Source organism: Danio rerio, chromosome 20 (genome assembly GCF_052040795.2).
Source record: "Danio rerio strain M-AB ecotype USA chromosome 20, GRCz13ab, whole genome shotgun sequence".
Classification (NCBI taxonomy): Eukaryota; Metazoa; Chordata; class Actinopteri; order Cypriniformes; family Danionidae; genus Danio; species Danio rerio.
In genome coordinates, this window is record NC_141040.1 from 48,437,169 (window position 1) to 48,450,095 (window position 12,927).

Consider the following 12,927-nt stretch of genomic DNA (forward strand, 5'->3'; position numbering starts at 1 on the left):
ATTATCTGATCTTTAATAGGTTTGCACATCTAGATGCTTTGAAATTTTATTCTATTTTTATTTTATCTTTATTATGGTAAAGCCCCTTGGATAAACTACAGTTGGATGAAATTGTGCTATATAAAAAAAGTTTGCCTTGCCTTTGCGTTAAACAATCATACAGTATGCCTTCCAGTATCATACTTTTTATGAGAAGCTCTAGATTTTAATAATGAAAAATGCAAATGGCGGTGAGCTGCGAATCATTTATAAATTCAGTATGCATATCTCATCAAATAGACTGCGGGAACAGCTTTCTGTTATTAGAACTCAGCACGCTTGACTATTTTATGCAAGCGCAAGTCAACATTAGATTTCTAGCCCCCTAATGCAATATTTAGTGTTAAATGCACTCGCATGACATTGAGTTTCATATCTTCTGCAATATGCAACAGGGCAAGATAAGTTTGCAACATAATTTGATTGCTAAAAGCGGAGCTCCGGGAATCTACCAGGTGCTTTATGATACGAGGAGGACCGTTTGGATGCTGAACTGTCACGTTGTCACACCGATGGCAGTTGTAATCCTAATCAACAGGATGGCTCTCTACAATTCCAATGCAAGCTCAAGTCAGCACACGGGTGAATGCATTCCTGTAGGTCTTCCATTCTATGTGTGAAGAGGGATTACTGAAATGAAAAAGGTGGGGAAAAATTATTGTGCACGGTGCTAATGATTATGATTACAGGATGTCAAATTGGAGTGTTTTATTTTTTCTGGGGAAGTGGAGGTGAAATTGAAAGCACCAGGATGACATTCGCAGACAATTCAAACTGAGAAGCTGGAATGGATCGATACACCTCTAAACTGTCTCCTGCTGTTGATTACAGTGCGGGGACATTCCTGCTGGTGATAGGCAAGTGCAAATTTTCATACTTTTACATTTTATGCCTTGATGACAACCCTAAGAATTACAGCTAGGAATGCATGATAATGCATTAAGGCAGTGTGTGTTTCATAGTAGTTCATAGTAGTTTCATAGCCTTTCTTTATGAGGTTGTAAAATCAGTCCGATCCACTTTGATAAATGCATTTATTTTAATGAGACTTCTATGAGAAATGTAATCATTTGCGCTAAACGCGCCTATATTATTCTTGCAGTTGTCATTGCATTTGACTGTGCACTTAAATTCTGTATTGTATGACGATTTTATATGCAAGAGATTGGCACATACGTCACGTCTCTTTTGCTTTACACAGTTTGATACTTCTGTTATCACCAGACACCAGCATTTTCCTCGTCCAAGAGGCGGCATGCAATAGCAAATCACAGAATTCTCCATGACTCACTCTCTGGCTTGATAGATGGCAATCCTTATAATTATAGCCATTTTATTTTTGTCCAAGTTGAAACAATCATTGACTACTTTGGTGGCAAGATTAAACAAAATGCAAACAACTAATAATATCAAAATGTCAAATCCTTAAACTAGTAGGCTTTTATTGATAGTTACATTTACAACCCCAAAACATTTCAAGAGTTTTCCAACATATTTGTTGGTAAACAGGTGATCCTCAACCCATCTTTGTTCCTAAAGGACTGTACAAAATCATAACTACAATCACATTCTGACTCGGCATGGGATGATAATCGGTTTCAAGGTTTACCACGGTTTAGAAAAGTTTTCTGTGTTACTGTTTAAAAGGTAAAAGTAAGGTTTGTTTGTTTTTCTACATGTTTTTTTATATTTGTACATGTATTTGGTTTTTAGAGCAACAATATCTCCAGCAGAAAAGAAACCTCCACATCAAAAGCTACTGGCCCGAAATATTTCAAATGTTTCTTAAAATCAAATACAAATTCTCAAATACATTGGTGTTTATTGGGTTGTTGTTGTTTTATTAACAAGACATTTAAAAATATATATTTTAGAGCAGTAATCAAAATACCTTGATACTGTAAAACCGTGATAGTTTTATCTAAGATTTTTTATACTGTTAGAATCTTTATTTGTAACCAATTTACCTGATTACTAGCCCTTTTTTGGAATGTGTTGCAAGAACCAACTATGGTTTATTAAAAAATAAATAAATATAAAATAAAATAATAAAACAATAATAATAATAATAATAATATAAAAGTTGAAGTAAATTTAGAAATCACTACTTTCTTTTTTTATTTGCATTTTCATTGGGGTCCGAACTTTTTCTGATTTGGTGTTTTATTATTAATGTTTTGTGCTTAAAATTATGGAATGTGCAAGTTCTTGATACATGAGTAAAGGGCCAGTTCGCCCAATTCATTATCATAACTTCATTACCTTCAGTTGTCACAAACCTGTTTGAGTTTCATTCTTTCAGGAGTTTACACTTAGCTATTGCTTGATACTAATTGCAGGTTTGGCCTGCTATTCTGGGAGAGAACCCTGAGCTCGGAGATAATTGAGCACAGGGCTCCCGCCTGGTCATTAAGCTTGAAAGGGGATAAGGTAGTTCTTAAGAGCTTCCCCTGGTAAAGGAGGAAAATGAGGAATGCGGTGGATAGAAGGGCTCTTAAAAAACAAAGATAAGGGAAATAAGGTGAAAAGGGCTATTTATTGTAGGCTTGAATTCATCCGATGGCTTTATTGATGACTACAGATGAGAGACCGGCTGTGATCAATCATATCACTTGCTCCTCTCGAAATTAGTTTTTAAAACTTCACTTTGTTCAACACAATGGCAGTTCTCTTTTTAAAATTAAAAAACAGGTAACCATTGACCTCCATAGTATTTGTTTTTCTTATGGATTGTTTTTTCTGAGTTTCTCGAGTTTTTAATGTTTAATCCAAATTAACTGGATTGACACTGGAAATTAATTAATTGATAATTCAATCCATCAAATAAAAAACAACTTGCAGTCCTCTGTATGGAACTTTTTACAAATTTAAATAAATGATTTTGATATCATAACTTTTAACTAGCTAGTCATTAGCTGGTATAAAACAAGTAGACTTGAAAACACCCCTCTTGAAAACAAGATACTTTGAGAAATGTTGAAAACCAAACAGCTGTCTGAAACTACTATGAAACAATAACCGGTTTCAAGGTTTACCATGGTTTGGAAGAGTCTTTTCAAGAGGTTTTAAAACATTACAATTTTCCAGCAGTATATGTAAGGTGGTTGTTGTTGTTTTTTTTACAACTGTTTTATTTAGTTTTTTTAGGGTAACAGCATCTCTTCATCAAAAGCTTCTGTTCAGCCCAAGAATCAGCAAACTTCTGAAAAACAAATTGCTTATAAACTTCAATCATAAAAATCATAAAACATCCAAGCATGTTATCAGGGCTGAACTGGGGCAAAAAAAAATAAAAACTTCGGCCCTGGCAATTTGGGCCAGAGCAGCCCACTACATTCAACTAAAATGCTATCTATGTGTGCATGTCCAATGTGCTTATCAACTCCTATTTTATTAAAACAAAGAAGCCATATATATGAAATAAATAAACAAATAGATACAGACATTTATCTCAATTATATTTTTGTATACCGTCCATAAAGATTTTTGTTAAGTTCTAAAAAAAATACACCATTCATTCATTTATTTTCCGCCGCCTTAGTCCCTTATTTATCAGGGGTTGCCACAGCGGAATGAACTGCCAACTATTCAAGCATGTTTTATGCAGCAGATGCCCTTCCAGCCACAACCCAGTATCGGAAATCACCCATTTACACTCATTCACACACACACACTCATACACTACAGCCAATTTAGCTTATTCAATACACTATTCACTTAGCCTACATTACATAATAATAACAAAAACTGCCTGCTGATGCATGGGAAATTCTTCAAAGGGAACAGTGTACTTTATAACCTCATTCATCTTACCTTAACAATAAAAGCCTAATATAATATCAAAATTAAACAAATTTTACTTATGATTAACAGACACCAAACAGCCTCGTGTAGCTATATATTTATATGACTTCATCATCATCGTCATCTTCACGCTGCATATTTATAACAAAACAAGGCTTCTAATATAATTGCCTCCTTTAATTTTCATTGAAAAGAACAAACTTTACCACGTCTCTTTTGCAGAAATATTAGTTTTAATAATCAATATTGGCCATTATTAAAGTATAACGTTCAATAAATGTATACGATAAAGGTAAGCAATCAGTCAATGTGCAGAATCAATATACGTGGTTACATAAATTAATATATTAACTTTTCTTGCACTCAGCCAAAACAGAGTTACCTGAGAACAAGTGATTCAAAAGACCGAAGAGTCATTAGATAGAGACAACAAGATGAATTCAATATCACGTTAAACAACTATAGTAAGATGAGATTCAACAGTAGATCTTTGATGAACTGTCCTACAAGCACTATACTCTCACCTGATGTTATGCTCATCCGCTGACCTACTGGCTGCAGCTCTTGGCAGAGTGTGTGTGGTCACGTGATTTGCGTTTTTAGCCGTGTAGTAGTATGAACGGAGAACTTTTTAGCACCGCTAAATTAAATGCCAGTGTGTTTCCAGCTATTTTCCTGCGTCTCCCTTCCGTTTCTTCTCTCTGACTCAATTTTGACAAACACACGTTACACACAGATGATACACGCTTACACAGAGCCCAAAACAGGAGTTTGAGATTGGGCCAGCCCAATGTCAATAAAGAAAAGAACCAATGGGCTGCAGAGTATCACATGGGCCGGCCCCGTCTGTCTGTCTGAAAATAAAGCACCTTATCACACAGATCACGGCATCGTCAATTAATAAGGCAGAAAAAAAACGAAAGGCTGCTAAGCCTTTTATGGGCCGATCAGATCTAAGACGATGATCAGCCCGGCCCAAAAGTACGTCGACTCAGCAGAAAACTGCCTGATCTGCCAGATGGCCTGTAATGGAAATTCATTTTAGATAAACATGTGTAGTGGAAACTTACAGCAGAAACAGCGGAGCACCTGATGCACGTACAGAATGGGCCTTATTAGGATTTGACCTTGCAAGCAGTACAAACTAGATAGAACAGTGAACATACTTCGCTTCAGTGTCTCATTCTGTAGAAACTGTCGTCAGAATGGGCAGTATTAGGGTTTGACCTTGTAAGCAGTAAAAACCAGATAAAAGGGTGAACACACTTGACTTCAGTGTCTCACTCTGCAGAAACTGTTGTTGCTGTATGACTGTGACCTTCTTTGCAAAGAATAAAACTTTAAAAAGACATTCCGAGTAAGACTTTGTTTCTTGACCACAGAGAGCGCCTCTTTAAAGAAAATTGCCACTACAATTTGGTGTCAGAATAGTGGGATGTCTTGGAGGAACTTTTCCGGACCCTGCGGACGGTGACTGATCATCCTGGGACTTCGTGTCACAGCCCTGCCCCGCTCGATTGAGGGTTGAGGGGCCGACCGCAGGGCTCGGAGGGGAACCCCACTGACATCTGGGAAAAAGAACTCAAGTGGCATCTGAACTCTCTGGTAAGAGACAAATTCTTTGTTTGTTACTAAAAGAAAATTGAACAGTTTTGGGCATTTGATTAGGCAATTAAAAGGGTTTTTCACTGTAATTTGGGCCATCACCATGCTGGTAGATCTGTCTCTGTGGGATAGCAGCGTGATTAATGCAAGTGAGATCTGACATCAGGTGGGGATCGAGACCTTTTTACAAGTGAGATCTGGCGTTTAGCTGAGATCAAGACCTTACACAAGTGAGATCTGGCGCCTGACTAAGATCAAGACCTTTTTAACACGTTTGGCTAGCTAACTGCGATTTACTCCCGGGAGGGGGTTGAAATCAGGGGGCTGTGCGATTTACTTCCAAAAAGAGGTTGAAATCTAGGGCTGTGCGATTTACTTCCGGAAGGAGGTTGAAATCAGGGGCCAAGCGATTTACTTCTAAAAGGGGGTTGAAATTGGGGGCCACAAAATTAGAGCTGGAAAGCTTAACTTTTCGATTTTAGGTGAAAAATCGAAATCTGTTGGAGACGTCCGACAGATTAATAGGTACCGAAAAAGTCCAGGGGAAAGATTGTTGCCAGCATGGGGAAGTCTCAAAGCAAAATAAAAAGATATGATACACCGGTGTTTTGGAATATGGGAAATTTATACGGCAAAAGAAAAAAAAAAAGAAAAAGGCATGCAAGAGATAGGAAAACAATAAAGTATCACAAGTTTCTAAGAGAAAAGGAATGTTGAGTGTTACTAGGTTAAACATATTGAAAAAGCAGATGAGAAGGCAGAAGGAAAAGCAGGTTGTTGTTGTTGTGAAAGGCATGTGTGTGTGTCGTATGGAGACACTGTTGATTGTTGGCTCAGGGAGGCAGATAAGAGGCAAAGAGGAAAATGCTGCAGAGGCAGCTGGCATGAAAAATGTGAAAGGGTGAATGAAAGAGTAATTAGCACTACTAATCCTTTCTATACATCTGTTTCCATACATGTACCGCCGTACCATCACTATCCCATGGCTGAGCTGCGAGCCCTGAGAACTGACCCAAACCTCAACTGCTACTGTCCCAGAAGACCTCCGACCGCACCAACGAAATTCCCACCTCAAGCGAGTGGAGGACATCTGTTTGAACTGGAGAAATGGACATTTAACGAACATTCTGCTGTGTGCTCAACATGCTGAAGACAAGCTGACAGTGAAGCAAGAGCAAGACAAGAAGAAAGCAGAAAGGGAGCTGTGCGTGGCTCTGGTACAAGTGGCCAACCAAAGATCCAACCAACACCTGACAACCAAGTTCAAAGGTGACAAAGGTGTCAAGGGGGAGAAAGATACTAGATGGAGAAACTGGTATGTGACATATGGCGATGAAACCTGCAGAGCCTGTCGTGCACGTGATGTGAACCGGTACCAAATGTCTGCGCTTGCAACCGAGATGGACTTTTGGTTAAGGATTGACCCGAAAGGCGCTAACCAACAACGAGGAGCTGATGTGCGGAGAGGGAAGAGCAGAATGGAGAGGGTCTGGGCAAACAGCCAACAGCTACAGTAAAGGGAAGTGAACATTTTTTTACTAACATGTTTAAATGCAGACACATTTTATACACACATATTCACAAACACTGACAAACTGGCTCTCTGCAATGAAGGAAAAGCTTGCATTTCCCACTGTAAATTTGACATTGTTTTTAATAGTGACGCATTTTTTTTAAATATGCAAAATATTCTATGTTGATTGAGAATACATTGGTTGAGTTTCTAGCTGATAGTGGAGCTAGCATATCTTGCATACGACCATGTGACCTGCAGTGTGAAATACCTTTAACAAACAAATTTCACAAGTCTCTGTCTGGATCTGGTCATACAGTGGTTGAGCGATTTACAGCTCCGCTGACCTGTGAGACAGAGGGGGGTAAAATTTTCAGACATGCATTTGTTTGTTCACCAAAATGCCCTGTTCCTATCCTCGGAAGGGACATTTTGTGTAAACTAAACTTGATTTTAACAGCAGATTCCACTGGTGTGAGAGTGATTGAAGGAGAGGAATTTTGTTGTTTACAAATTGAATCACAAGCACCGAAGTGGGCTTATGAATGGCTGGTTGAAAACAATGAGTGGGCTAATTCAATTTGCAAATTGGCTGAAGAACGTGTAAAACCTTTTGATAGGGATATAATGTCTCCTGGTGAACTGCATTGTACGTCACATGTCGTAACTGATAGGGATGCAGAGTTTGAAAAGGCTTGGTTTGAGGCAAATGTGAATGAAACTTTGATTTTAGAGAAAATGTACTGCAAGGATAGTCTGTGTGCAGTTTCAGTGTCTCTGTCAGAAAAGCAGCGTTCATTCTATCTCATGTCAGCACAGGCTGTGCCTCACATATCAGTTTGCAAGGGTAAACATCAGTCTTGGGCTGATTTAGGCCCGTTTGTGAAGCAGTGTCTTGAAGTCAAAGATTGGATCAGCAGAGAGGGAGGGGTAGAATGGAGCGCGTTCTCGCAGGCCTTTAGGGTGGACAGTGAAACTGAAACAGCTGTTTCAAGAACTGTGACTGCGATTGACAAACTTTGCGTAAAGAACTCTTGCATGGTTGACTTTAACGCTGCAGACATACACCCAGCTTTAGCAGAAATACCAAGTGAATTGTGGGCTAAAAGCAAATATGATGTTGGTTTAATCAAAGGTTGTGATCCAGTGACAATCATTGCAAAATCTGATTACAGACCATGCCAACAACAATATCCTTTGAAAAGGGAAGCCATTGAGGGCATTACCCCAGTACTTGAGTCTTTACTGGAACAGGGCGTTATTGTACCATGCAACAATTCTGAGGTTCGCACCCCTATTTTTCCTGTTAAAAAGATAAGGGAAAATGGGATGCCTACTAAATGGCGTTTTGTACAGGATTTTTAAGCAGTAAATGCAGCTGTCAAACAAAGGGCTCCATTAGTTCCAAATCCGTACACGATTTTGTCACAAATTCCTGAAAAATCACAATTCTATTCAGTGGTTGATTTGGCTCATGCATTTTTCAGTCTGCCAGTGGACAAAGACAGCCAGTTTTGGTTTGCATTTAATTTTAATGGCAAAGGCTACACCTTTACACGTTTGTGTCAGGGTTTTTCAGCATCTCCAACTTTGTACAATGAAGCGTTGTTAAGAAGTTTGGAACCTTTGACCCTGACAGCTGGAACTGCTTTGTTACAGTATGTTGATGACTTGTTGATATGTGCTGAGAATGAAGAGACGTGTGTGAAAGACACTGTGACTCTCCTTAGGCATTTGGCTAAGGAGGGCCACAAGGTCAGTTTGACAAAATTGCAGTTTGTTAAACAAAAGGTAACTTTTTTGGGGCATGTCATTACACCACACAGTAAATCTCTGTCTGAAAAAAGGGTAAGTGGTATAAAAAATGTACCAAAACCACTAACAAAAAAACAAATGTTGTCTTTTTTGGGTATGTGCTCATATTGTCGCACATTTATTCCAAATTATGCAATTTTGGAACAACCCCTGAGAGCCCTAACATTAGGGAAGGAAATGAAATCCACTGACAAACTACGGTGGACGACAGAGGCAGAGGAGGCATTTGTAAACATGAAATTACAAATGGCTGAAGCCCCTGCATTGGGTTTACCTGTACCAACAAAACCATTTGTTCAGATGGTAGATGAAAGAAGTGGGTTCATGACGTCATTGCTCCTACAGGATCATGGAGGTAGATTGCGACCTGTGGCCTACTTTGAGCAAACTTGACCCTGTAGCAGCAGGCCTGCCACGTTGCTTAAGAGCAGTGGCGGCTGCGGAAAAAGCTGTGATGGCTTCAAGAGATTTTGTTGGTTATTCTGATCTGATACTGATGGTGCCACATTCTGTGTCCATGATACTCCAAGAACAAAAAACATCGCATCTGTCAACAGCCCGCTGGCTGAGATATCACACTATCTTGTTAGACATGCCAAATGTGACTGTTAAACGATGTACTGGTTTGAATGCAGCTACTCTTCTTCCTACTGAGGAGGATGGGGAAGAGCATCATTGTTGTTTAACAGCACTTGAACAGGTGTGTTCGCCACGACCTGACCTTTCTGACGAACCACTTGAAAATTGTGACAATGTCCTCTTTGTGGATGGTTCAGCATTTAAAGATCCACAAACAGGCCAGAATAAAGTTGGTTACGCTGTAACAACTGAATTTGATGTGGTGGCCTCTGGGAAATTACCAGGGCACTATTCTGCACAGGCCGCAGAGCTCGTGGCATTGACAGAAGCATGTAAATTGATGGCAGAAAAGGTGGCTACAATTTACACTGACTCAAGATATGCATTTGGGGTTGCTCATGATTTTGGGGCTCTGTGGAAACACAGAAAATTTCTAAAGTCTGATGGTCGACCGATACTCCATGCTCCTTTAGTGGCAGCCCTGCTGGATGCGATTTTACTACCTGACAAACTGGCCATTTGTAAATGCGCAGCGCACACCACCAATAAAGATTCTGTTTCTGTAGGTAACTCCAGGGCAGATGGAGCAGCAAAAGTCGCAGCATCCCAAGACAAGGACAACTCTGAATGTTCTTTGCTATCTGTTGGTGATAACAATGATGTGTGTTCTTCTTTGCAGGACATGCAGACCTTTGCGACGGGGCGGGAGAAGAACAAGTGGAGACAGTCTGGCTGTGTGATGAAAGATAATGTGTGGAAGAGTGCTGAGGGCAAGGCGTGTTTACCAAAACATTTTTTCCAACATTATGCAAAATTACTTCACGGTAAAGATCATGTGTCAAAAACAGCAATGGTTGCGCAAATGAACAAACTGTGGTTCACAAAGGGGTTCACTGCATTTGCGGACAATTTCTGTAGACGATGTGTAATTTGCAACACACATAATGTGGCCAGAGCGATAAAAGTTCCACTATCATCTCATCCACCTCCAGCAGGGCCTTTTGAATATTTGATAATGGATTTCATTGAATTATCCCCATGCAATGGGAAAAGGTACTGTTCGGTGATGGTTGACGTGTTTAAAATGGGTTGAAGTTTTTCCAACCTCAAAACAAGATTCGGCTGCGGTAGCAAAAGCGTTACTGACTGAAATTGTGCCGAGATGGGGAATACCACGAAAAATAAGTTCAGATAATGGTACTTATTTTGTTAATGAAGCAATCAAACAAGTGGGCCAATATTTGGAAATTGATTTGAGAACATATTGCAGTTACCATCCGGCTTCAGGTGGAGCTGTTGAAAGAGAAAATGGCATCCTGAAAAACAAATTGGCAAAATGTTGTGAAGACACAGGGCTTACATGGGTTCAAGCTTTACCCATTGTCCTGATGTACATGAGAATGAGAAAAAGATCAAAAATGAATTTGAGCCCGTTTGAAATTCTCTTTGGTAAACCACCGCGTGTAGGTGTGAATGGGGGAAAACAGCAGCTGCCCTCAACAGATGTGTGTGAGAATGACATGTTGAATTATTGTAAAGAATTGTCTCATGTGTTGTCCGATGTTTGTGTGCAGGTAAAGGCCGCACAGGGGAAGGCTGCTGAGAGACCACTGCACAGTCTGAGGCCTGGCGATTTCGTGGTGATCAGGGACCTAAGGAGAAAGAGCTGGAGAGCGAAACTCTGGTTGGGTCCATTTCAAGTGCTACTGACCACTGAGACAGCGGTGAAGGTCGCAGAGCGGGCGACGTGGGTGCATGCTGGGCACTGCTGGAAAGTTCCATCTCCTGAGAAGGATTCCACGAGGGAGTAGGAGAGAAAGAGGGGCTCTGAAGCTGTCTGAAGAAAACAGCAGGCTGCTATCTGAGTGAAGCAAGGTCACAGCTGGGGAGAAACAACAAGGTCAAGAGGTGTGTGTGGGACAGTAACTTCTGAATACAACACCAAGCAGCAGACGGAGGAGAAAGCGACCAAAAGAGAGGTGAATAAGCTGTGATTGACCATCGCATTAAAGATCTGAAGATGAACGAAAAGATTCGCTGGCATCCATTCCGAGTGCCAGGTATGTGTGGGCTGAAAAAAAAACACGTTGTGGCTGACGTTACTATCATTGACATTATGTTACGTCATCTTCCTTGCTCTGGAACTGGCAATGGAGTGTGTGGATTGAGACAAATCACACTGATGTTGCTATTATTATCACTGAGTGTTCTGTTGTTTTCATTAACCTGATTCCAGCAAACCATTTCTGACATTGTAGCCCACATGAGAATGGCCGTAAAAGAGCCTAAGAATTTAAACAACTGATGGCTAGATTGGCTGTTGTTTAAGAGGGGAAACTGGATCTACTGGGCCTTTACTTCGGTGTTACCTGTATTGGGGGTGGGTCTAGTGATATTATGTTGTCTGCCATGTATATTCAGATTTGTATCATGGTCAGTGGGCAGACAGATTACATCTACAACATCCCATCTGATGGTAAAGATGGCGGTTAAAAAAGAGGGTATGAATGTTGACATGGGTCATGATTTTGATTATGACTTTGACGATAACAGTAGCTACATGGATATGGATAAAGAAAAACCGTAAACAAATTGAGAACAAAATTTTAGGTAACAGCTGTTACTTAATTGGGAAAATATTAACGGACCTGACTTTTTGAAATTTGAGATAACTATCTGCTTGCTTATATGTATTTTGGGTCTATCCAAACAAAAACAGCAAACTGCATGAGTTGGTATGTTCTGTAACAGGTCTTAAAAGAGTGATCATTTGCATGAAAATCGAGAGAAGAGTGTAAATGTGATGTATGTTTAAGAGTACAGAAACAACAATGTGTTCCTATGTTTGTGAGTGTTATTGATGAATTGATAATGTAGAGTGTTAGTAATTTTTTAACTGATTGAAGAAATGCTTTCAGAATTTTGTTGTGTGAACAAATCAATAATGTGAAAATAACAGGCAATTTCTGTGATTTGAACCTCTGAGGGGTGACTGAGGGTCTGATTTCGGTCAGGAGCGCAATAACAGTGATTATTCGTTTAGCCCGGCTCCCAGGGAAGAGGGATGTTTTGAAAGGTAACTCTTAATGGGGAAACTATATTAAGAAGAGTGTTTAAACATCTCTAGTGTATTTGATGTGAGCAGAAAACTGTTAAATGATTAACCAGTGTGATTTTAGAAATCAATTGAAAAATGAATTTAATAATGAGTTATCAATGAATGATAAAAAGAGAGGAATTGTAATGGAAATTCATTTTAGATAAACATGTGTAGTGGAAACTTACAGCAGAAACAGCGGAGCACCTGATGCACGTACAGAATGGGCCTTATTAGGATTTGACCTTGCAAGCAGTACAAACTAGATAGAACAGTGAACATACTTTGCTTCAGTGTCTCATTCTGTAGAAACTGTCGTCAGAATGGGCAGTATTAGGGTTTGACCTTGTAAGCAGTAAAAACCAGATAAAAGGGTGAACACACTTGACTTCAGTGTCTCACTCTGCAGAAACTGTTGTTGCTGTATGACTGTGACCTTCTTTGCAAAGAATAAAACTTTAAAAAGACATTCCGA

At 39.7% G+C, this 12,927-nt stretch overlaps 2 protein-coding genes and 1 long non-coding RNA gene across 16 annotated transcripts in view; 2 read left to right on the plus strand and 1 right to left on the minus strand.

Annotated features, from left to right (window-relative positions):
- runx2b (RUNX family transcription factor 2b) overlaps positions 1-12,927 on the minus strand; it is a 292,292-nt gene that overhangs the window by 257,963 nt on the left and 21,402 nt on the right. The window lies entirely within an intron of this gene.
- Positions 827-12,927, plus strand: part of opn8a (opsin 8, group member a) — a 44,820-nt gene continuing 32,719 nt past the window's right edge. Inside the window, 1 exon segment of the mRNA NM_001316947.1 lies at positions 827-896. Within this exon segment, the coding sequence (NP_001303876.1) occupies positions 827-896 (70 nt within the window).
- LOC147839455 (uncharacterized) lies at positions 5,262-12,921 on the plus strand. Of its 2 annotated transcripts, none has more exons than XR_015518999.1 (2): positions 5,262-5,448; positions 10,930-12,921. It is a non-coding gene; the product is annotated as an uncharacterized LOC147839455 (long non-coding RNA). The 2 variants fall into 2 exon arrangements; XR_015518998.1 differs by lacking the exon at positions 5,262-5,448 and adding an exon at positions 9,380-10,179.